General features: G+C 37.9%; 1 protein-coding gene across 1 annotated transcript in view; it reads left to right on the plus strand.

Moving 5' to 3' along the window:
* LOC121444810 (fibronectin type III domain containing protein 3C1-like) overlaps positions 1-15427 on the plus strand; it is a 28725-nt gene extending 13298 nt beyond the window's left edge. Inside the window, exons 7-21 of the mRNA XM_041646716.1 lie at positions 308-429; positions 516-690; positions 1454-1540; positions 1746-1884; positions 2501-2572; positions 3153-3271; positions 3393-3492; positions 3909-4015; positions 4222-4335; positions 5327-5476; positions 10443-10717; positions 11031-11243; positions 11784-11950; positions 14290-14411; positions 15170-15427. Of these exons, the coding sequence (XP_041502650.1) occupies positions 308-429; positions 516-690; positions 1454-1540; positions 1746-1884; positions 2501-2572; positions 3153-3271; positions 3393-3492; positions 3909-4015; positions 4222-4335; positions 5327-5476; positions 10443-10717; positions 11031-11243; positions 11784-11950; positions 14290-14411; positions 15170-15427 (2220 nt within the window). The remainder of the gene's footprint in view (positions 1-307; positions 430-515; positions 691-1453; positions 1541-1745; positions 1885-2500; positions 2573-3152; positions 3272-3392; positions 3493-3908; positions 4016-4221; positions 4336-5326; positions 5477-10442; positions 10718-11030; positions 11244-11783; positions 11951-14289; positions 14412-15169) is intronic.
* The last annotated feature ends 10978 nt before the right edge of the window (positions 15428-26405 follow it).

A 26405-nucleotide genomic window follows, 5' to 3' on the forward strand; every position in this document is an offset into this window, starting at 1 on the left:
AGACAAAGCATTATGAGTCACTAAAAGAAAATCTTAAAAAAATACTATTTGAGTTCATTTTGCCTTGGTCAACTACTGTTAGGAATGGATCCTGCCCTTAAGTGTGGTTTGGATACCCAGTGAGACTCCATGGGAGAAAATGTGTCCATTTTCCCCTCTCAGTGCAGGGACCCCATCGGGCTTAAACCTCTTGCACAGATATCATGGAAAATCATTCACCTGATTGTGAATGATTAACGTTATGATGAGTATGTGCTATTAAGTGCACTATTTTAAAATATTCTAATATTTTGTGTGCATTGTCAAGGGTAAAGGTGAAGAGTTCAAAAGTTGCTACAGTGGTCCCATGAAACAGCACAAGATCTTTAAACTGACCGCTTCTACGAAGTATGCATTCAGATTAGCTGCCAAAAATCACTTCGGCTCCAGGTACACTGAATTATTTTCACTATTGAAAAATCTACAGTGCCATGAGATCCTGAAACTGGTGTCTCCACTTTTACATATCCTTTTAGTAATTACAGTGAAATAGCCGTCTTCCACACATCAGGAAACACACCTCCGGCACCGCTGCCTCCTAAGTTGAAAGAAGCAGGAGTCTATCGTTTGTGGCTGGAATGGTGTGCCCCAACAAACCCAAACCCAAATGACACTCTTACTTATGTCCTCGAGATGGAGGAACCAAGATCTGTAAGTGTCCTGTTTGGGGGCTATGATCTTTAGCCTCATCTCTCAATACCTTTTTATACTCACTTCTCACTTGGAGGGGGGAACAACCTTGAGTCCCTGTGTTCTGAATGGGCTCAGTGCAGAGCAACTGTTGGGCAAGTCTGCATAGGTTGCTCAACCTCAACTAGCTCAAGGCAACAGCAGCATCTCTGCACTCTGCTCGTTCTATTCAAAGACATCTGTTAGCATTTTCAGCTCCAGCTCTGTTCTGGCTGACTCTATGTGGTCACAGATAACTTTCAGCACCTTTACACAATTCTGCCAAGCTGTCCACCTTCATCTCAGTTTCCTCATGTGGGTGGGCAACTATTTCATTCCATTTGGAGCTTTCAAATCTGTGTCAAAGAGCCGGTCAATTTAAACAGCAGCCACAAATTACTATGTACAAGCCACAAAATGTTAAATGGAGGAGATAACATTGAGACGTGTTCTGGGTCGTAACTAATAGGCTCATATAATATCAGAGCTGGACAAGGCAACCCAATAGGAGGGAAAAACTCCCAAACAAAGGCAAAAGAGTCAGAGATACACCCACTCCCACTATTAGGAGTCCCAAGAAAGCATCAAGCTAACAGCTGTAACATATATGCAGAGGAACTGGTGCAGACCCTTTGGGGTTCAGAAAGTCTAAGGTACTTTCTCAAGACCATTAAGGTAGATAGTAAGTTGAAGCTAGAGCTTGAACCTAAGTTTCGTTCCTAAATTCCCTGTCCTCCATTTTCAGAGATTCGGTTTTAAACCTAAATACAATGGAGAAAATCTCTCCTGCATTATAAGGCATCTTCAGAGAAATACTGCATACAAGTTTCGGGTATGTGTAATAATATAATAATTGGTGTTGCCTTTTCATATAAGACTAAACTCTTCACTGGAATAAATGCTTGTTTTTTTTCTTTGAAATGAAATTTTGCTTTACATTTAATTCTTGAAAATGCTCACCCAGCTGCACATTACACATTATCAAAGCAGACGTTTATTGCCAATGTCCAACAAAATATTTTCTTTTACACAAACAGATTTTTGCCTGCAATCTGGAAGGAAGAAGCAACCCCAGCAGAGAAGTAAAATATTCTACTCGTCCAGTCAAGCCTAGATACCCAAAGAAACCATATGTAGTGGGAGAAATTCAAGCACACCAAGTAAAAATTGGATGGGGTAAATAATTCGTCTATGTCTAAAATTTGTTCTCCCCATAATAACTGTTGAGAAGAAATCTTTCTGCAATTGCTCTAAGCTTAAGAAAATATTCCCATTTGCTTGTGAAATATTCTGCCAAATAAATAAGTTTATATAACCCTATTATTTTTTCTTAATTTGCTATTGAATTTCCTATAGCTAGCTTAATTATTCACACATGAACTAACTTTTGAACTTCATATGGATCCTTAAATAACCATCTTCCAAGTAAAATTTTAGAGAACATAGTTACCATAGAAAGAATTCTGTGTCACAGATAAATATCAGCTTAAGCAAAAGTTATATTTAAACACACTTATTGCCTCAACTACATAAATTAAAGTTATTCCCATATTCTTGTCAGTTTAGTTCCTTACCAAGAACTTTGAAATACTATCTAAATATTTGATGAGTGATATCAAATGTATGTAACTTGTACTAGGTTTGTAGATTATTACTAGTATACAGATATAAATACAACAATGAGACATATTTTTATTTTTCTCTTTGAGAAGTTACAATTTATGAGATAAAATTTTAGTGAAAGACTTGCAAGCTTTTTCTAGAATCACTTACAATATGTTTCTCTTTTTAGACTCCCCCAGAGACAATGGTGGGATGCACATTTCAAGTTACAGTTTAGAAGTCAGTGAAAATTCAGATGGTGGTAAGGCAATACACATTTTAAAATATTTTATTTTGAAATAATCTTACACTCATCTAGAAGCTATGAAAAAATAGTACAGAGTTCCCTAGAAAAACGTTGACTTAGATTCACCTAATAGTAGTGTGTTATGTAGCCATAGTACAATTGAAAGAACCAGAAACCAATAGAAATACACAGCTGTAAAGCCAAACCACAGAATGTAATTGGAGTCCTTTGAGTTTTGACAAGAAATTGTTACTTACTGATCCCTTATACTTTTGTTTAATTCTACTGGGAACAGAATAATTTATTATAAAAAGAATACTGCATTTCTCTAGGTAGTAGTGGCACACATGTGTAATCCCAGCACTCAGGAGGGAGAGGCAGGCAGAGCTCTGTGAGTTGGAGACCAGCCTGATCTACAGAGTGAGTTCCAGAGGAAACCCTGTTTTGAAAACTCCCCCACAAAAAGATTATTGGAACCACTTATGTTCTAAGATGGTTGTTCCTTAGCATATATCATGCATATATTAACTATGGGGATTTGAAAGTTAGAAGTGACCTATGAACAAAGTGAGCCAAATTGCTCTTCTTCCTGCAGCAAATCTCTGGAAGACAATCTACAATGGCACTCTCCAGGAATTTCTGTACGATGGCCTCCAACCAGGCACCACATATAAACTGAGAGTCTTTTGCACTTCACCTGTAGGCCAAAGCCAGGTAAGAAATCAGAAAGGGGAGAGTTCTCAAACTGAGGGTTGAAATAAACTGCTATATTACTGAATGTTTCTAAAGCTGATCTCCAATTTAGTAAAATAGTAAAATATTTTCTATCTCTTAGCCTTCTGATGTATTGAAAATTCAGACACCTACTCTACCTCCTGCATCTTGTCGCTCACTGCCCTTAAACAGTAAAACCAAGTGCAAAGACATAAACCTTGGTAAGTAACTGAGGCTTCCTTACATGATTGACAACTGTGCTTAAACTTCTAGTCCTGTGACTATTTTGAGTGCCTGTGTTAATATCATCAGGCAAAGTTTCCTTTTAGTCTGAATTGAATGATTCTTAGTAAACCACTGCTTGGTAACAGAAACCTAGCTTTTTAATGTGTAAGTCAAATTATGAGGTTAATAGATGTAATAAGCTTGGCGTCTCTAAGTATTTTAAGAGAGGAGTCTTAACTCACTCCACAGTATATTGTATTGTTTTAAAGAACCATTCCTATATACTAGAGACTTGGAATGGAGCTAAAGGATAGTGTATGTGTTTAGTATAAACAAAAATGTGTTCAAACACTAGTACAAAAATAGCTAATTTGGAAAGAGGGGAACTGAATGCATTTTATGTATTTTATAGGCAACCAATCCATTAATCGGAACTTGGAAACAGTCATGCGTGGCAAAAAAGCAAAAGGTCGCCGGAATGACAGAAAGGAGTATCCAGGCACTGAAAAGAAATGTACAGTAAGTAAATGACTTCCTGAAGAACCCACAGTTTCTGGCCAAAATCATAAAATAGGAGAAGTTGCACTGCCCAGGTGACCCACTTGAACTTTATTTCACTTTGAGTGAATACATGCTTGCACTGTACTTGCCGTCCAGGTAAGGAGTGACCACGCCTGCAAAATCATGCATGGGTTTGTTTATTTGTACGTCTGTTTAATTTGTAGCTTGGATCTACTTCAATGAAGTGTGAAACTGTACCAGCCCAGCACCCTCCTTCTCAGTGTGGTACACCTGTGCTAACCTGCAAGGGTCCAACCTGTGTTGTTGTCAGTTGGGAGGTATTTCACTGATTCAACTTCTTATTAATTGTGCTGATACACAAACATGCTAATGGGTTAGAACATTTCTAGGGAAAACTTGAAATCTCTCATGAATAATAGAGTAGAATTAGGATCCCGTAACCCTCAGAGCTTGGTTTCTAGAACATACCTAAAACTTGATACCCGTAATATCATGAAGACTACAAAACTGATATTCTGCTCTTCAGATATCAACTATAAAAGCAGGGATCAAATTGGGTTACTAATTGAGGTTTTAAAGCTAATGCAAGAGACAGCTAAGGTAAATCATTTTATAAAAGTTTAACTTTCTGTGCTGCTGAGGACTGAAGCTGGGGCTGATTCATGCATGCTAGGCAAGCGCGCTACTTCTGAACAATATCCCCAGCCCAGAACTTGCTATTCTTTGAAGAACGTCATTGAAAAATCTTCTGGTACCATTTCTAACCTGTAACTGCAAGCTGGTACATAAGGTATATTAAAGATTTAAAAATATGCTTTTAACAACCCATGTGAATGTCTTACCAAACTACTTACATTCTTAAAAATATAGATTAACCTAATTATTTAGGCAAATAGGTTCATTTGGGTTGTTCTTTTTTCCCCAGTCTCAAGCATTGGTTTATTTTTTAACATTGACAGAAAGGCTTAGTCTGTTAATAATGTGTGACAACACTGATTTTTAACTTATGTAGGCCAATTCACCAGGGCATGTGATCAGTGGTTTATCATACTAACCAATGGCAATGTTAAACAATATTAATATATTCGTTTTCATTCATCTCAGTTGTGAAATCAGCGTGTTCTTTTTCTTACTCTAACTTGTGCATTTGAATGTGGTTCTAGTGTCCAGCCTGTGTTTGTTCCTATCCATCTCTATCCTGTTTCACTTGATGGATTACAAGCTTCATGTGTTATTCTGCTCCACAATATCTCATATAGTGACCACTTAGAAAAAGGATTGAATTTCTGTGTGCATTTCGTCTTTCAGATTCCTAAATGCAATGGTGCTGAAATCACTGCTTACCGACTGCAGTGGGGACAAGATGAAGATTCCATGCACTTGATTTACACTGGCCCTTGTATGCAGTACAAAGTCAAAGGCCTTATTCCAGCAACCACGTATTTTTGCAGAGTCCAGGTAGAGATGGCATTTCTTTCACTATAAAGAAGACAATAGCTATTAAACTGAACTTCCCATACCAGAGTAAAGTCAAGAAGGAAAGGATTTCTAAGAATATTGCTTATCTTTGACTATAGCATTTGGAGTTCCTTATATTATTTAAAGCCCCAAAGGATCTCACATGTACTTTCCAGTCCCACTTGATCTGTCATATTTCCATTAGATTTCTGTGGTTCTCAGATCTCTCTGAACTTAGCAATTATCTAAATTGCTTGTTTAAAACACTTGACTTGTGTCAGCCTGTCATACATGCATATATTGCCACAATTTTAGATAATGAGGAGGAGGATTGCCACAGGTTTGAGGTAAGCCTGGGATATATAGTAAGTTTGTCTTAAACAAACAAATACACCCATTCAGTTCTATACAATCAGTTTCATTCTTTCCTTTTCTTTTTCTTTCTTTTTTTTTTTTTTTTGGTGGGGGTTGGTTTTGCTTTTGGCATTTCAAGAAAAAACAGGGATTCTCTGTGTAGCTCTGGTTGTCCTGGAATTCTCACTGGAGACCAGGCTGTCTCAAACTCAGAAATTCAACAGCCTCTGCTTTCTCAGTGCAAAAATAGGTTGACTTTGAGAAAAACTTGGGATAGGCGCTTATCAGAAGTCAAAAGATTAAGACGATGAACTTCATTTACTCACTAGGGTTCTTATAGGGCTAGTTCTTGGAAAAGCCTTACTGGGGGTTCTGGTAATTTTCTTGAATGACTAGGTTGGTCTTGTGGGTTAGATGAGATGATGTTACTGATTTAAATAGCATTACGGGAATGATATATTCAATTAAAGTCTGCCTTCAGAACACTGAAACTCTTAGTCTCATGGAAAGGGATACTATTCAGGCCAGAATGACGCTGCCTTCAAGACAAGATGGCTGTGCTTCTGTTCTCTCAATTCAGGAACTATGCTTGTGAGGATGTCTCTAATGATACTTCCTGTTAGAGAGGGGCGACAGTCCTAGGAATGAAGGGTCTGGAGGAGGAGGACAACTTTAAGGCCTTCTTGTGAGTTGACTGTGCTAGGAAAACTGAGGTGATCCTGTCAGCCAAAATCTTCTGGAGAAAGTTAACAGATCATGGAAGGAAGAGCAATCCCAGAATGATCATGATAAGCAGGAGCAACCAAAGGAGCAGCCAAAGGAGCAATTAAGTATGTGAAAGGGTTAATCATGAGATGGAGGACTGCTGAAGAACAATGACTCTATCCTTTTTAATTTTAATTTTATAAAAATGACTGATTCCCACAAAGGCCAGAATAGAAGGCTTAAGATCCCCTAGAACAAGAGTTACAAATGGTTGTGAGCCACACTGGGGATGATGGAAACTGAACCCAGGACAGCTGTAAGAGCAACAAGTGATCTTAATCATTAAGCCATCTCTCTGGCCCAGTAGCCTTTAAACCTTGTAATTCATTCCTACCAGAGCTGACTTACTGGTAAACAAATAGCACTGTTTATTCAAAAGTACACACATAGCCCCCATAGGTGACCTCTAAAATTCAGGGAGGGCCCAGAAGTTCTGCAAGACAAAAACAGCTAGGTATTAACTGATCTTAGATTGTGAAGAGCCAACATTTAACACTGCTGATGCTCTCTCTAACACTTGTTTAGAGAGAAAGACAGGTTAACTGATGAAAGGTTTCTCATAGGATGGGAGTCCTCGTATCTAACTCCATCATGACTCCCAAGGTTGTTTAGAGACCCTGATGGAGGCTGAGACCTGGATAGGTACATCAGAGGGGAGAAGTGGCATGGCAGGGGATAGAAAAAGGAACGAGTACTTATTCCTATCCAATTAAGAGGAGACACATGTGGGTGAAGAAGGCGCAATTTCAGAATAGGCCCATGGTACAAGCCAGGTAGAGGAAGGGTCAAATCAGGACATCTGGAAGAGCTCTCCTGAGTATCCATGTTTAGTCTTAAGATTGAGTGTGCCAGAGGGAGAAGGAGGCTCCAGAGACTAGGGCTGTGACAGGATAGATAAGGGAGCAAGGATAGCCTGGAGGAGACCCTTCCAAGACATAGTTGAAAGTATTGGATTTTAGAATTTTAGGATTTCAGAGAAACTGAAGGTAAGACTCAAATATCAGATGGACATGGAGTTGGAGAAGGGCAAAGGAGGAATAGCGGTTGGAAAGTAGGTCATGAGGAAGGAAAGTCAGGATAGCTCTGTAAACCAGGCTGCTTTCGAACTCGAAGAGATCCACCTGTCTCCACCTCCCAAGGGCTGGGACTAAAGTCATGTGCCACTACCACTCATTTGTCTTTTTCTTAAAAAAAAAAAAAAGGCCAGTTTTTCTGTGTATCCTAGATTGGCCTTGAACTATTAATCTTTCTGCCTCCACCAAACATGTACTGGAATTGTAGGTATGTGCCACCATGCCTGGCACTCTATGGGATTTAATTTGAGAAGTTTAATACTGAGTGTTCTTTGTCCATAGTAAAATCAAATTATCAATCAATACAAAAGATATCTTAAAGGTTTATCAGAGAGAAATTAAATAATACAGTTTCAGATTTTATATGATCAAAGCTGAAATCTCAAGGAAAAATATTAAATGAACAGAACTGGATAAAAATCGAAATACACTCTGCCAAAATGAGTGGGATGAACTAAAACAGTACTGAGGAAAAAAACTCAGAATATTAGATGCTTATATTACTACAGAACTCGATTCAGTAATCTAAGTTTCTATATCAGGTAATGAACAGAATGGCAAAATAAATGAAAAGCAAGAAGAAGGGAAGTAACAATGGAAAACAATAATAAAATTCAACAAAACATTATGATTGGTTCACTAGAAAAAAAAATAAGAAAGTTGAAAAAACTTCTCATAAACTGACAAGGATGAAAAGAATAGAGCAGCTGGGGTGATCAGTGTGAGAGGCCATGGGTTCATCTGCACTAAAAAGGGAGGGACACAAATCACTGATTTCCAGGATACAACAGCATTATTTTTATAAACTCAGGACACTTTTATACATGAGCACAAGAAGTGAAACTGGTTCTCAAAAATCACAAAGCAATGAAGCTCAGCCTAGGTAGTATGTAGCAGTGTCGTCATAAAAGAATTTGTGTCTATATAATAAAGACACTTAGAAATTTCCAGTCCTAAACGGTTTCACAGGAGAACTCTCTAAAGAGTTTAAAGGCAAATTAGCAGTGAGTTTACATCTTCCTTTCCAGAATGAAACCTTAATACTAAATAAAAGTATAAACCAGAAAGCACATACATGTAGTATCAACTACTCGAGACTGAAATGCTAGGGTCCCTTAAGTCCAGGGGTTTCAGTCCAACCTCAGCAACATAGCAAGAATCTGGCTCTTAAAAATAAATAAAGTCCTAAATTTATAAACAAGAACAAAAATAAAACAAAAACATAAAAATGTAAGAGAAAAATCTATGTGATCTATGTCTAGGCAAACACTTGATATCAAAAGTAGAGACCCACAAAAGTAATAGTGGTAAGTTTGAGCTATTAAATGTTTAAAATTTTTACTTTTCTATGTTCTAAAATGCATGAAATTGAACCTACTGGCTGGAAGATAATATTTGCCATTCTCATATCTTGAAAAGGGCTAGAACCTAAAATACATAAAGACTCTCAAAACTCGGGAGTTATTTCAGGCAACTCAGTTAGAAAATGCATACAGGCCAAGCAATGATAGCACACGCCTTTAATCTCAGCACTCAGGGAGGCAGAGGCAGGTAAATCTCTATGAGTTTGAGGCCAGCCTCATCTGCAGGGTGACTTCCAGGACAGTAGAGATACACAGAGAAATCCTGACTCAAAAAAACATAGATAGAAGAAAATGAATAAAGATTGGTGACTGAAGATAACGTACCAGGGCAAGTGAGCACATGCAAAGATGTTCAGAGTCATTTACTATTAGGGACATGCGCAAGGAAATTCCATTCGGATCTTTCAGAATGCCTAAGTTAAGGATGTCGAAGTCCTAAGGAAACTGGTCACTCACACTTTGCTGATGAGAATCATAGCCTTTCCAGAAAAGAGCACAGTAGCATCTTACATTTATGTGTAGGAGTCAAAAACTAAAATCGGCTCAATATCTTTCAACATGTGTGTGGTTAAATAAACATCCATCCATCTAGGTATATCTATAATGTGGCACATGGTTCAGTAATGAATTTGAACAAATTACTAATATATAGGATAGATGAAAGCTCTGCAGATTATTACAGTAACTAAAAGCTGAGCCTGCAAAGTTATGTGTTGTGTTATACTACATTCTGAAAACAAGAAATTTGTAGTAATGATGAATAGCTAGCAGTTAATGGTTTCCATGAGTTAGAAGTTGGGCAGAGTAGGAACATACTGTGGCTGGAACAGGAGCACATAGAATCCTTTAATAAAACTTCTTTGTATTGAAGTGGCTATGGTCACTGAAAAAAAGTTAAGTACACACACAAATAACTGCACACAGTTCCAAGTAACATCCATGGGTTTTATCAATGGTGATTTCCTGGTCATAGTATTGAGCTGTAACTATTGAAAAAAATTGTCTCCAGAGAAAAGTAGGTATAGGACATATGTATATATTATTGTTCAGTTTGGGATTATATATTATATGCTTTCCCAAGATCAGTGAAACTGATTGACTAGATGGGAATGTAAGAGATAAAAACTCAAGCATGAAGAATGGAGAAAAGCTTAGTGGCATAGTTGATGAGTCTTGTGGGGGGTTAATTATCTAAAATGTCCGTATAACACTCCTGACTTTCCTTCCCTTGTGTGCACTCTTTATCTTCCTCAAGACAGAGCCTGCAAGTCTCAGCATATATTTCTGCAATGTAGAACCAAATTGTTAGAATATGAGTTTATGATGCACTGTTTTGTTATGCAACAAAATGGCTCATGCACAGAAAATCATCAAAATGAATTGCTAACAAATGTTGCATGTGTTTGTCAGGCTGTCAATATAGTTGGGGTTGGAATGTTTGGAGGAACTGGAAAAGTAACTACACCGGGAACTGTACCCGCCAAAGTTCCAATGTTACAGGAAGTTGAAGACAAAGTTCCTGCCGAACTATCCTCATGTTGCATAGCTATCCAATGGGAGGAGCCAGACTGCCATGGCTCTCCAATCACTGGATATAACATCGAGTATGGAGATAAAAAAATCTTGACTATTGATAGAGTAACAGAGTATGTTCTGAAAAATCTACAGCCTAATACTACATACAGGTAAGTCACTCATATCTTATTTTGGAAAGGTGGAAAAATGTTGAGAATTTTGAGCAGATCTGCTTTTGTATATTTAATACACTTCAGATTTCTTTTGAAAAAGAGTTCTGGCTCATTGGTGAAATTTCATATTAGTAAGAATCATTTCTGCCTCTCCTCAATAGTTTTCAATAGTAGATCTACCTTGTAAACCTGTCTTGTAATCAGTATAATAGTCATTCTATATAGAGATAGAGTGGGTTGGCTTATATGAAGAAAAGTATTTCCTCTACTAAATATAAATTTATAAATTTTAACTTATTTTTACCACTAGAATCAGAATTCAAGCTATTAATCATTATGGACTAAGTCCTTTTAGCCCATCAATAAGAAGCAAAACCAAACCAATACTACCTGAGCCTCCACAGCTTGATTGTGTGGTCCAAGGACACCAGAGTCTCAGACTCAAATGGGGGAATGCATCACGGAAAAAATCACATGCCAACTCTATAAGCTACAACTTACTAATGGAGGATCAACCTGGCAGGTAACCACTTTTACCATTTAATGTCTACTGTAATTAGAACACTTTGAACTGATATATCTTTCCAGCCATATTCTCTCTCTCTCTCTCTCTCTCTCTCTCTCTCTCTCTCTCTCTCTCTCTCTCTCTCTCTCTCTCTCTCTCTCTCTCTCTCTCTCTCTCTCTCTCTCACACACACACACACACACACACACACACACACACAAACACAAACACATACACACAAAAGTCTAAATCTGTAGTTTCAGTGAACGAAGTCGACATGAAAGCAACAACACCAATACTTTTAGTCCTTGTCCAAGGATAAGCTGTGTATTTTCCTTTCTTACTAACCACTTTTCCTTTACCTAGTGCAATGTAAGTACTAGAGAACAGAAGTTTTGGAAGAAAGAGAGAAAGCCTGCCACCCTGACAGTATTGATCTTGTGACTTGATTTCTTTTTGCCTTTTTCTTTGTTTTCTCTTTCTGGCTTGTTTTGACTTTCTTGGGTTCAACTGTTGATTATAACATTGCTTCCCTAATCTTTATCTTTTTCCTCTCAGATTTTCTGTCATTTACCATGGGCCTGATCTGACTCACAAAGTGCAAAAATTGAGTGAATATACACAATACAAGTTTAAAATCCAGGCATGTAATGAAGCTGGTGAGGGACCACAGTCTGATGTCTACACTTTCACTACAACAAAAACCCCACCTGGTGCTCTTAAAGGTAAATGATGCATGCAGACACTGAACATTTTCTTAGAGCTTCCTCAGCACACACATATAAGCAGTAATTAGAAAATGCTAAGTCAAGAGAGGCAGCAAGGCTCAGAAGCACAAATGCCACATGCACTCTCTCATGGAAATTCTGACTTCTAAATTTTATATAAATGTATTTAGGTGAGAGTCAGTATGGGTAGAGGTGAGGAAAGCAGAAATCATAAGACTAGGGGAGACTCTAAGGAAAGGGGTAGAAAGGACATGAAACACATATGACATTAAAGTAGAAGGGGATTCAGGAGGTTGAGGAGTACAAGTAGTAAGACGGAGCAGGAAACTGAGATGCACAGCTGATGGAGAACCTAAACAAATTCAAAATGTTTGAAAACGCCATAAGAAAGTCTCTTACTGGACTGGAGAGATGGCTCAGAGGTTAAGAGCACTGCCGGTTCTTCCAAAGGTCTGAGTTCGACTCCCATGAAACACATGGTGGCTCACAACCATCTGTAATGGGGTCTGGTGCCCTCTTCTGGCCTGCAGGCATACACACAGACAGAATATTGTATACTAAATAAATAAATATAAATGAATAAATAAATAAATAAGAATGCCTGCACAATAAAAAAGAAAGTAAGTCTCTTACTTTCTTTGCTGATTTAAAAATTAAATTAAGAGCCCTGGCTCCACTTGCTAAGCACCTGGGTTCAATTCCCAGCACCCACATGACAGCTCACAACTGTCTGTAACTCCATTCAGGGTATCTGGCTCCCTTGTAGAGTAATACCTGAAGGCAAAACATAAATGCACATAATAATAATAAATAAACTATAAAAAAACAGTGGGGCAGTGGTCATTCACACTCAGCTGGACAGAAGCATGCAGATCACTGTGAGTTCGAGGCCGGCCTGGGCAACAGAGCAAGTTCCAGGACAGGCTCCAAACCTACACAGAGAAACCCAGTCTCAAAAAAAAAAAAAAAAAAAAAAAAAAAAAAAACAGAAAAAAATGTAAAAATTAAATTAAATTAAATCTTGGGGCTAGAAAGATGGTTCAGTAGTTGGGAGCACTAGATGCTCTTGCAGAGAACCCAGGATCAATTCCCAGTGCCTACATGGCATCTCATAGCCATCTGTAGCTACAGTTCCAGGGGATCTAGTGCCCGCTTCTGTCCTCCACAGACACCAGGCACATAGTGCAGATATACATATATGTAAGCAAAACATCCACATACATAAAATAGATAAATGATTTAAAATTTAAATTAAATCTTAAAATTAGCAGCAGTAATTTTTAAAATTCACTAATAAAATATCAGAAAAGTAGTGCTTAATTGTGTACTTCAGGAGCAAGAAAAGATTTATCAAGACTTCAATCCTGGTGGTGGGGGCACACACCTTTAATCTCAGCACTTGGGAGGTAGACCCATGCGGGTCTTTGTGTTCGAGGCCAACGTGTTCTAAAGAGTGAGTTCCAAGACAGCCAGGACTGTTGCACAGAGAAGCTCTGTCCCAAAAAAAAAAAAAAAAAAAATTAAAAAGGATTAATAAAACTCCTGCCATCAATATTTTTCAAATATCTTAGAGATCATCTAATTTAAGCACTGTTAGTTTTAAGTGTAAGACATGGAGCCGAAGAGAGGCCTCAATGCTTAAGAGCACTGACTGCCCTTGTATAGGACTCGGGTTATGTTCCCAGCACCCACTTAGTGGTTCAAAAAATCCACAACTCCGGTTCCATGGAATCCAATGCCCTGTCTCTGTGAGCACCCAGAACACACACTGGTACCCATACCTATACACATGCAAAACACAGGCTCCTGGTTTCCATAATGGTGGGCTGCACACATTGTCATATCCATTCATTGCTACACATTAAATTTTCTAAAATGGTTTGTTATGAAGATTATTCAAACCCAAAACTACACTAGGTGTTTGGGAACTTACTGTAGCACTGAGCCTTTCTTAGGGTGGGCTTTTAAGCACAAAAATCATGTACTGGAATGACATACTTTTAACAAGAACAGTTAGCCAGAAGTAGAACTATAGAAGCCATAAAACAAAGTTAGGACATTTAGAGACTTTGGAGTCAGTTGTCCTAAGGTCTGGGGGCATGTTACAATCAGAACAGTTAAGTCCAATCTTCATAGCAAGTTCCAGACCAGTCACAGCTACACAGGGAAACCATCTCTCAAAATACAACATAAATATCTTTTTAAAAGATGGTTACATGTTTCTCATATTAGGTCTACATGTGCTTGTAATGACTGTGTGGTTTAAGTCATTTTAATGTATTCAGCATCATTTAGAAAAAAATAGAACGTTCTAAAGTGCAATTTTCCTTTTCCAGCCCCTAAATTACATCCACTGAATAGCAACATTTGTGAAATCAAATGGGATTCCTTGGAGCCAATTAAAGGTGATCCCATTGTTTACTCTCTTCAAGTCTTCACTGGAAAGAAAGTTGAACAGGTATATTCTTTCACATTTAGCCTCTAATATTCTGCCAGACACGATAGCTCCTCATTGTAGCCTCAGCACTTGATGGGTAAACACAGGAGGATGAAGGTACTCTTTGGTTACATAGCAAGTCTGAGGGTATCCTGGGCTCTACGGGGTCTTGTATTGTTGACATAAAAAATGTATACTGGGGGATGGGCACACATCTTTGTTCCCAGCACTTGGGAGGCAGAGGAAGGCAGATCTCTGAGTTCTAGGTCAGCTTGGTCTACAGATTGAGTTCCAGGACAACAAGGACTACACAGAGATACCGTGTCTCAAAAAAATATTGTAGTTCTATGTCCAGATGAGGTTAGAGCTTTTAGAGGGTAGTATGTTACTTTCAAAGGGGTTTAAAGTAACTAAATCTTATTCCAAAGCCTCATCTGACCTGTAATATTTATGTACATAATCTAGCTTATTCATTTAATTAACTCATCACCATTGAATTATGTAGTAGTTCTTGATTCCACTGACCACAATCCATGTTCAAGTCCAGACATGAAATAATTAATTCTCAACAATTGTAGGGTTTTTATGCTTTATTAAACATAATTATCTAATAAATACTGAATACCCTCAGAACATTAGAAACACTGAGTAAAATTTTACTTTTGTTCTCAACATGTTCATTAAAATAAGGAATTTTTGTATTTCTTGTTGTAAAAAACTATACAATATAGTTTTAATTGGAAAAAACTGTAATTTTCATTTGATCCCCTTTCCTTTAGATTTACAAAGGACCAAATACCACCTTTTCCTTTTCCAACTATCTTGCAAATTCAAAATATCACTTCAAGGTCTGTGCTGGACGCCAATATGAAAATTCTGATGGCATGCAAGAGGTATGGGGGCCATATAGCTCCAGCTCACTTTTGTCAACTTATAAGCTTCAGTCTGGGTGCAGCAAAGGGAGTGGAGGCAAAAGAAGAAGCAAGCACAACAGCAAAGATAAAAAGCACAAGAATGAAAAGCGTAATCAGTACTAAAACCACATGAAGACTCAACCAAGAAAGAAAATTGCAGACCAATCTCACTCATGAATATTGATGCAAAAATACTCAATAAAAGACTGGCAAACTGAACCCAAGAACACTTCAAAAAAATCATCCACCATGATCAAGTTGGCTTCATTCCAGAGATGCAGGGATGGTTCAAAATATGAAAGTCTATCAGTGTAATCCATCATATAAATAAACTAAAAGAAAAAAATATGATCATCTCTTTAGATGCTAGAAATAGCATTCATCAAGATACAACACCCCTTCATAATAAAGGTCTTAGAGAGATCAGCGATACAAGGAACATATCTAAACATAAAAGACTTGTGAGCATCCTTGTGGGTGCTGGGAAAGAAACCAAGGTTCCCTATAAGAACATCAAATACATCAGGAGGCAGAGGCAGGCAGATCCCTGGGAGTTCTGAGCTAACAAAAGAAATCAAGAAGAGGAGGAGGGATTTTCAAGACAAACATACAACTAATCATAGAGGAAGATCAAAGCTCACCTCTTAGGTTCAACTCAACTGAATCTATCCCAAGATATTGTACAATCCAGTTACAAAGACAAATGGTTAAAAAAAAAAAAGTACTATCAATGAATAAGGAAAAATAACATTTAAAGGTACCCACTTCACATAAGATCAGAGTTCTTGGCATAAACTGAAGACAAGGAGAGAGTAGGCAAAGACTTTCACAGTACTAAATAACAAAAACAACAACAACAAAAACCTCATCAATTCAGAATACTAGTACCCAATGAAGCTATTCTCTACAAATAAAGGAAAAATAAAGTTTCCTAGACAGTAACGACCAAGCAAATTTAGGTTCATCAGACTTGTCCTCTATGAATTGTTAGACTACTTTAGACAAAAAATAATGAACAAGAAGAAATTATTAAAAGGAATAAAATTCACAAGTACAGATAACTATTCAAATTCAGAATATTCTAATGTAATAAACATGGTTTGAAAACTTTATATATTTACTATGGATGAAAAACAAAATAACAATAACTATATGAATATGTTAAGAGATTAGCAATAAGAATTAAAAATAAGGCCCAACTATATATTGTCTACAAAATGACAGTTTAATTGCAAAGACATAAATAAAAGCAAAGAGATACACAAAGATGGATCATGCAGAAAATAGCAGGAGCATCTATCTATATTTCTGGCAATGAAGGCTTTAGACTAAGGAAAATTGTCAAGGATACTACATAATGGCAAAAGGATTGATTCTCTAATCCTTTATCCTTAATTTGCATACACCTAACAATGGACAGAATTCCAAAATACAAATGAGACAAACATTGATAAAATAACTATGAAAAAGAAACAAATCCACTATTCTCCTTGGAAACCTCAACACCCTTTACTAAGATAGACAGGGAAGGCAGAAAATAAAGTGCATAGCATAAATGAACTCCACTGTACCACCAGCCAATTCATCACAATTGATACCTGTATCTAGGAGTAGATATATAGATATAGATATGTGTGTATGTATACATATATTCTACTGTTCATATACATATACATGTATATTTTATATGAGCTCAGATGAAGTATTCACTAAAGTGGACCACACTCTGGGCCATAAAACATACCTAAGATTTATTTATTAAGATTTAAACAGTGAGCTCACAGACTCTGGACTAACAGTTAGAAAGCCATCATGGGACCGACCTAAGCCTGCTGCATGTGGGTGACAGTTGTGTAGCTTGGTCTGTTGTGGGGTCCCTAGTACTGGGACCAGGAACTCTCTCTGATACATTAGCTTACTTTTTGGAATATATTCCCTATTGTGAGATGCCTTGACCAGCCTTGATGCAAGGGGGAGGAATTTGGTCCTTACTCAACTTGTTATGCCGTGCTTTGTTGACTGCCATGGAAGGCCTTACCCCCTCTGAATAGAGAAGGAAAAGGAGTGAATGGGGGCGGGAGGTGTAAAAGGAAGGTGGGGGAGGGAAGAGGATGAGAGGAGGGAGGGGAAACTGTGGTTGGTATGTAAAATAAATAAATTTAAACAGTGTATTTTGATCATATTCATCCGCCACTATCTCCCTTCAATTCCCCCTTATGTCACTACCCCCTTCACACACATCATATCTTCCTTTCTTGCTATTAATAGTTTCTTGAGTCTAATTAGTGTTTCCCATATGTGTGTGGGCTACCAGCAACCACATTACCGCAAAAAGTGTAACTCTCTCTCCTTCAACAGCCATCAACTGTCAATAGCACCTCCAATAGGAGTAGGGACGTGAGAATGCTTCTCCCAACCAGGATGGAGTTTTTAACTGGCTTGATCTTGTGAAGGTGAGCACAACTGGTGTGAGCTGATGCAGATGTGTGTGGTAGCCATGTCATGTCCAGAGCTCAGCTTTTCACAGCTCTCCTCATCTCCCAGCTCTTACCCTCTTTACACCCAGTCTTCCAAGATGTTCCTTGAGCCATAATTGGCAGAGATTGATAAACATGATTCATCCACAGATGATCACTCATGCTTCGTTCACAGTTGATTATACATGGAATTTTCATGGGAGCCTATACTTCAGAAAAAAAGTTTCTCTGACCAAATTTGAGAGCAACACAAATTGATGAGTATAAACATAATTATTTAGAAAACAGATTGATAGTGTGGTCATTTAACAACAATGGGTTCTCTTACAAGACCTATGACCTCCTTACTCATGAGCTTTTGACAAGGTCTAAAGTGACAAGCAGAAAATCTCTCCTAAGTCAAGCCTCATATTTAATCCAAAAGCAGTTAGTTAACCCCATAACCATCATGCCACTTTTGGATGTAACCTGATGCAGTAATTGTAACATGGAGGGTCCTATTTGTTGTGGTTTCTGTCCCGTCCAGTACCCCACAGCCAGCAAGCCCCAAATAAAATCACACAGAGATCTCTATGAGTTATAAAGCTGATTGGCCCATTAGGTCAGGCTACTTATTAGCTCTTGTAGCTTATATTAACCCATTGTTCTTATCTATATTAGCCACATGGCTCAGTACCTTTTTCAGTGGGGCAGATTACATCCTGCTACTTCGGTGGTCTGGGCAGGAGTGGGAGGAATCAACTTCCTCCTTCCCAGAATTCTCCTGTTCTCATTGCATCATTTCTACTTCCTGTTGGGTTTTCCCGCCTATACTTCCTGCCTGGCCAATCAGCATTTATTTAAAACATAATTGACAGAATACAGATAATTCTCCCGCAAGTAATATAATGAAAACACACAAAATAAAGAATATAGATAATAAAAATTTGAAGATTACACATTTTTAATTTCAAACGAGATTACTTCCAGTTGTGGTGGCACAAGCTTTAATTACAGCACTTGGATAGCAGAGGCAGGGGGATTTCCATGAGTTTAAGGCCATTTATAGCTATATAGAGAGATCTTGTCCCAACAAAAGTGATTATAAAGCTACAATGATGAGGACATTTTAATAATGACATAAGGATAGATACATAGATGGATGATACAAAGTAAAAAAATTTTTTAAAGACTTAAAATTTTGATCAGTTGATTTTCAGTAAAGACTCACAAAACAATTCAAGGAAGAAATTATCTTTTATTAACAAATGGCACTAAGACAATTGAATTTCCACATGCAGCAATCAATTTTTAAATGATGCCTCTTAAGGCTCAGAAAATAACTTGGAAGGAATCTAATTTGCCACTTAAAATATATTATGTATTTTGGTAGCATATACAAAGATGAATTATGTAGTAGAAGGTCTGAAAGATCTTGTAATGCTTCCTCTAAAAGTTCTATGGTTTTAGCTCTCATATTTAAATCTATATTCTTTTGGTGTATGGTAAGAATCTAAACTCACACTGTTGCATGACATGACCTCTCATTATGTATCAGGCAAACACCTAACCACACTCAGTACTTACTGTAATAGAAAAGCCTCTCGATGTCAAGTAATGGTTGTCTAGGACAGTTCCTTCTTTTAGCTAAAATCAAACCACAGAACCTCAACCCAATATAATCAAATTTTCACCATAGCCAAGATTTTTCTGGCCAAACTCAGAAGAGTGTCAAGTAACCATAGTCTAGCCTAGATGTGGGTTCAACATCCATTCTCTTGTTGCAGGGTGTCCTAATTAGGGTTTCTTTTCTGTGATGAAACACGATGGACAAAAGCAAGTGGAGAAGAAAGGGTTTATTTGACTTACATTTCCATATCATAGTCAATCACTGAAAGAAGTCAGGACAGGAAATCAAGCAGGGCTAGATACAGAAACTGATGCAGAGGCCATGGAGGGGTGCAGCTTACTGATTTGCTTCCCAGGGCTTGCTCAGTCTGTTTTTTATAGAACCCAGGACCACCAACCCAGGGATGATACCACCCACAAATATGCTGAGCACTCCCCCATCAATCCAGAATTAAAATGCCTTACAGCTGGATCTTATGTAGGCATTTTCTCAACTGAGGTTCCCCTTTCAGTAACTCTAGCTTGGGTCAAGTTGGCATTATACTAGCTAGTACACAGGGTAACTTGCTGGGCTATCTAATATGAACAGTGGTTTTGCAGCACTCCTGGATATGGTCCAGCACCAAACCGTAATACAGGCTATTACCAGAAACAGAATAATTATTGGTTCTCATTACAGATCTCAAAGCCAGGAGATTATATTTTGAAACTTGAGTTTTATAATATAAATTATGTCCCAAAATCCAGCTGGATCTTTTTTAGAGAGCCAATTTGTTTTTCTCTCTGGATAGTCTCAGGCTTCTCTGTTTGTCCTATAGTGTTGGTGTAAGTACAATATGAAATATTTACAGTAGTACAGATTTTCTCCTGACTATCCAAGGGGAAATCAGGTGCTCTGTGAAAACCCATCGTAACAACTCTGGTTACTGAGTTACACTATTATCTATTGTTCTTCTTAGTATTATAGATCATGAATTTAGACTAGCTTGTTAGGTTTCCAGAGCAAAACAGTGCCATTTAGGACTTCTGCTAGTTGCAGAGAGAAACATGGAATCACTTTTAGTTGTATTATTCTCAGTGAGGAAACTGCAATTCACAAAGCTTATATGAAGAGGGAATCAGTCTGTGCTCCTCCAAGTCAGGGTAGCATTCCCAAGAAAGCATGATCTACTGAGTGGATGACAGTTGTCAGTCTCTCAAAAACTCTAACAACTATCTCCAAAAGCACAAAAGAAGTTAGCATGTAGTAGGTAAGGATAAGCCTGATGTCACTACAATAAGTAATGTCCTAATGAGGCACTGTATTGGGAGGAGAAGTACTATTTAATGCAACAAAAATCTGGTTTTGGGTCCCTGTAGTGAATGCTTGCAATGTTATGTTTAGAGCATGGCATCCAACATCCTCTGGCTTGTTATTGAACAAGCAGGAGCCCACATCCACACATGTGCACATCCACACCATACACATTAATAATTTGGGGTTGCCACGACATCCATTTTTATTTATTTTTATTTTTTTATAATATTTATTTATTATGTATACAATATTCTGTCTACATGTATGCCTGCAGGCCACAAGAGGGCACCAGACCCCACTACAGATGGTTGTGAGCCACCATGTGGTTGCTGGGAATTGAACTCAGGACCATTGGAAGAGCAGGCGAAGCTCTTAACCTCTGAGCCATCTCTCCAGCCCGACATCCATTTTTAAATGGAAGTTTAGCTTTGCTGTACCAGAGACAGAGCCCAGTCACAGTTTCGAGCTCTGTACCACATCCAAATGGCTTCAGGAATGGGCAGGATCAAAACTGAAAGGCAGGCATTCACCTAGTAGACTGGGCTCCCAACTTTCCTGCCTGTTTGCCAATGAAGCTAAATTGACACACACCTTCTTCCATAATACGTGGTGCTAGTTGCCTGCCTCTCTTCTCTCTCCCTGCCTATTCTCCAAGAGCAATGCAAAGCCACCATTTAGAGACCCATTCGTGTAGACTCCATGATGTTACTCTTTATTCAGACCTCTGGTGGCTTCTAAGAATAGTAGTGGGTAGTGGTGGTGTATGCCTTTAATCCCAGCATTCTGGAGGAAGAGGCAGACAGATTTCTGTGAGTTCGAGGTCAGCCTGGTCTACAAGAGGTAGTTCCAGGACAAGCTCCAAAGCTAAATAGAGAAACCCTATCTCAGAAAAAAGAAAGAAAGAAAGAAAGAAAGAAAGAAAGAAAGAAAGAAAGAAAGAAAGAAAGAAAGAAAGAAAGAAAGAAAGAAAGAAAGAAAGAAAGAAAGAAAGAAAGAAAGAAAGAAAGAAAGAAAGAAAGAAAGAAAGAAAGAAAGAAAGAAAGAAAGAAAGAAAGAAAGAAAGAAAGAAAGAAAGAAAGAAAGAAAGAAAGAAAAGAGTAGTAACTACCAGCCACACTGAAACTCCAAGATTTTTGATTCAGGTAATTCCTAAAGTAAGGTTTCTTTGTAGAATTAGGGAAAGGTTCCAAAATTGACAGTTTAATGGTCACATAATTCTCTGACTAGACTAAAATCTATTGAATCTATAAATAGGTGAGTTTTGTGATGTGTGAAGTCAATCTTTCTGTCTGTATCCCACCCCCTCTTTATTTTTGAGACAGAATTTCTCTGTGTGGTCATGTCTGTCCTGGAAATCGCTCTGTAGACCAGGTTAGCCTCAAACTCAGAGATTTGTTTTTTTTTTTAAAAAAATTCTTTATTCTTTTAGTTCTTTGTGGGGTCCACTACCTAGTTCCCAAATAAATTGTACATGAAGGCTTATTCTTAATTATATATGCCTGACCTTAGCTTGGATAGTTTCCAGCCAGTTTTTCTTAAATTATCCCATCTATCTTTTGCCTCTGGGATTTTACTTTTTTCTATTTCTGTATACTTTACTTTCTTACTTCGTGGGTTGCTATATAGCTGGGTGACTGCCCCCAATGACCTCCTCTCCGTTCTCTCTGTTCTTTTTCTCCTAGATCTCTCCTCCTATTTATTCTCTCTGCCTGCCAATTCTGCCTATCCTTTCTCCTGCCTTGCTATTGGCTGTTGAGCTCTTTATTAGACTAATCAGTTGTTGTAGACAGGCAAAGTAACACAGCCTTACAGAGTTAAACAACTGCAACATTAAAAACATGCAACACATCTTGGCATCAGCGAAGCAAATTTTCCACAGCATAAACAAATATAACCCATCTTAAAATAATATTCCACAACAGAGATCTGCCTATGTCTGCCTCCTGAAATGCAACACATCTTTGCATCATTAAAGCAAGTGTTCCACAGCATAAACAAATATAACACATCTTAAAATAATATTTCACAAGGGCGATCTACCTACCTCTGCCTCCTGAGTTCTGGAAGGTGAAGGGCTCTCTTGCTTTTCCTACTGTTGTGTTTCATGACCCAGGCTATCTGGCTCACAAACTTCCTAACAATTCCCTTGTCTCACTTCCCATGTCATCATACCAGGACCGGGATTACAGATGTTCTCCACCACATCCGACGCTTTTGAAATATGGGTTCGGGGGTGGAACTCGGGTTATCTTACCTGCAGGATGAGTGTTTTAACCTGCTCAGTCATCTCCTCAACCCCAGATGAGTCATCACCCCACTGCATGTATTGTCACGATTTTAGCATGAGAAACATTGTTCCTAAATAGTTTTGACATAAGAAAATCTTAAATAATAGGTGAAAACAGCTGAGCTGTAAACAGTGGCCAAAAATAAATAAAAGTTAAAAAACAGCGCTGTCTCTACTATCAATAGAACACAGATGATCTGCTTTCCATAGTGACTGTCACTACTTTTGCCCACACATATAAGGGTTACCTGAAGCTGTCGTGATCCAATGGAAGTCTTCCAGAACTGTTTCCGAGGGTCTGGTGTTGCCATGATTGAAGCAAATCTTACTGAAGCAAGTCCAAGGTTTGACAAACACAATGGTCCCAATGGCTGGAAGGAAATCTCAGGTCATCGGTACCTAGATCAGGATCTTCTGGGTGCCTGAACTGACTAGGAGTTTTTCAGGCAATTGTTAAGTGTTTAAGATGGTCACAGTTGTTAGGAGGAGAGTTGAAACTATTACCTAAAAAGTAAGGGTTTGACTGACAGTTTGTGCAGCCTCTGAGAAAATGCCCAAACTGTAGATGTGCTTGGCACCATGATAATGAAATTCTAGTTCTGACAGTATTGAAAAAACTGGACAAAAAGTTATATTTCCCATCTGACCTCCATTTTGGCCTCAACCTGAGTCACCCAATTCCACTCCCTGGAAGTTGCCCTTAAGACATGGTGCCAGAAAGGGAGAGTCAGATAGCTATTCAATTCAATAACCCAACTGCAGGTGCCTGAAGTCTTCAGTCTTTAGGGAAAGGAACAGATCTCAAGAGATGACTCAGCAGTTGAGAGCACTTAACTGATATTGGTGTCCAACAGCCACATCAAATGGTTCTCAATCACCTGCAACTCCTATCCTAGGGGATCCGATGTCCTCTGACCTCCAAGAGCTCCTGCACTAAGGCAGTGCATATACTCAAGCAGGCACACATAAATAATAAGTCAATTCTTTAAAAGGATAAAAGAGAAAAAATAATTAAGAATTGCTGACAACAAATATAAACTTGAAAATAACATATTTCTTCAATGAATTTTATCTAGTAGTGCTTAAATCCTAGCCAAATGCTCTTGTAAGAGCTTGGGTCCTTCTTATCTCTTTCAAGATACACACCTTACAATAGAAAGAGCAATAACCAAAATAAAGCATGCTCCAAAATATACAGAAAAGAACATAAAATTGGGCGTGGTAGAAAGACATATGGAGACCAAATCCAGTTTGGTCACCTCTCATAAGACTCCAATATTGAGTTGAAAACACAGCTACCACACAGACACTGTGATCAGTGTCTGTAATTGCAGCACTTGGGAAGCTGAGACATGAAAATCACAAGTTTAAAGCCTGTCTGTACTACATTGGTGAGTTCAAGGCCAGCCTGAGCTACATAGCAAGACCCTGTCTCAAACCAACAACTGTCAAAAGGAAAGAAATAAAGAAAAGAACAGTTGTTGAGTTAGAGATTCAAAAATATATAAATTATCACAAAGCTCCTTTGGTTGCTCTTTGTAGTTAAGTTACTGCTCCTGGTTCAGATATAACTGAAACATTTTATGAACAAATGAAAAAAAGTTTTTGACAGTAGATGAACTGGCCTCTCATGGTACAGAACCCAATCATACTTTCTACAAATGTTCCTTCTCATTTTTAGGGATGTGCACTTGAAGACAATAGAGTTTCAAATCTACTAACTGGATTAATAAAGATATTAATAAAACTGTATAAAATATAAAATTAAATATTGCTATTTTCTCCAAATACAAAGTGCATTTTGCTTAGTTATATTCATATTCAAATAACATACAGATATAAAATTTAATATATTCTACTCTATCAGTCCATAAACTACAAGCAAAGAAAATTACAAGATTATTAACCAACTAGATGTACTATATGCAAGTCTGATGATACACAGTTCTGATGAAGAGGGATGTGGTTTTTCTTGCCTCGGATATTGCAGATCTAGGGATGGTATTAAACACAAACATACAAATACACACACACATACACACAGTTTTTCCTCTATACGTATGTATGATAAACTTTCATTTTTGTTTGTCTTTGTTACATCCAAATTTTCAGAATTACTAATCTTGTGCCTCGGGCCATTTTTAAGAAAAAAAAGCAGTTGTTTGCCCACATGCACTGCAGCAGTTGAGATGACAACTGAAATAGTTACCGACTCTTGGGTGAATCCGTGTGTGGTTGGGATGCATGAACAAAGGGATGAATCACTGTGGGAGGGCACAAGAACTTAATACACTACTGAGAATAGTGTGGAACCATAGTGGAAGCTTTTGTGTTCTTTCAATTTCCTAAAAATGTACAAAGGTTCCTGAAATGTTTTAAATTACTAAAATGAAAAATGAAAAAAAATTAAAAAAATAATAAATAAAAAAATAAATTACTGAAATGGAAGTGATAATTTAAGACATGTGCCTGCCAAATGATTATCTTTGTCATTGGCCATAGAAAAGATGCTAAAATGCTGGTCTGCTATAAATTGAAACTTTGTTAATGTGGAAAAGGAAATGCATTTAATTTGGAAAATTTGGAAAATTAGGAATGAGAATAGACAATATTCAAACAGATATTTATATGCTGTTTCTCCCAAAGAGCTTCATGATTTTGGAAGAAATGATAAAACACCATGACCAAACTTCACTTGGGAGGAAAGGATTCATTTCATCTTACAGTTGTAGTCTATTGTGCAGGGAAGTCAGCACAGAAACTGGAGTAGAAACCATGGAGGAATGCTGCTCACTGGCTTATTTTCCAGTTCTTGTTCAGCCCGCTTTCTTATATAACCAAGGACCACCTGCCCAGCAGTAGACTACCCACAGTGGTCTGGGCCCTCACACATCAATCATTAATCAAGAAAATACTCCAAAGACTTGCCTTAAGGTCAGTCTTACAGAAGTATTTTCTCAATTGATGATCCTGGCTTGTGTCAAGTTGTCAAAAAACTAATCAGCACAGACATTATGTGTAGGTTGTGAAACAACTCTCATACAAGAAAGAAAAATAGAGGGAGCTGTATTTGAAGATAAAATAGCTTCAGAACATACATAAGCACATACAAAGTCATCAGAAAAAGCACCAGAGTGAAGTAGGACTCTCGTTTCTTTTTAATAATCTCTCTGAAGCTGTGTTTTTGCTTTCCACAATTTCAGTTTCCTGTTGTCAATCATGGTCCAGACTTATTAAATGAAAAATTCCAGAAATTGACAATTCATGAATCATAAATTGCAAGCTGTTCTCAGTAGCGTATAAAGTTCTTGTGCCCTCCTACAGTGATTCATCCCTTTGGTAGTGCACCCCCAACCACACACGATTCACGAATGAGTCGGTAACTATTTCAGTCACTGTCTCAACTGCTGCAGTGCATGTGGACAAATAACT

Source organism: Microtus oregoni, unplaced genomic scaffold (assembly GCF_018167655.1).
Source record: "Microtus oregoni isolate MIOR12 unplaced genomic scaffold, Mior012 000142F_ref0000161, whole genome shotgun sequence".
In the NCBI taxonomy this organism is placed as follows: domain Eukaryota; kingdom Metazoa; phylum Chordata; class Mammalia; order Rodentia; family Cricetidae; genus Microtus; species Microtus oregoni.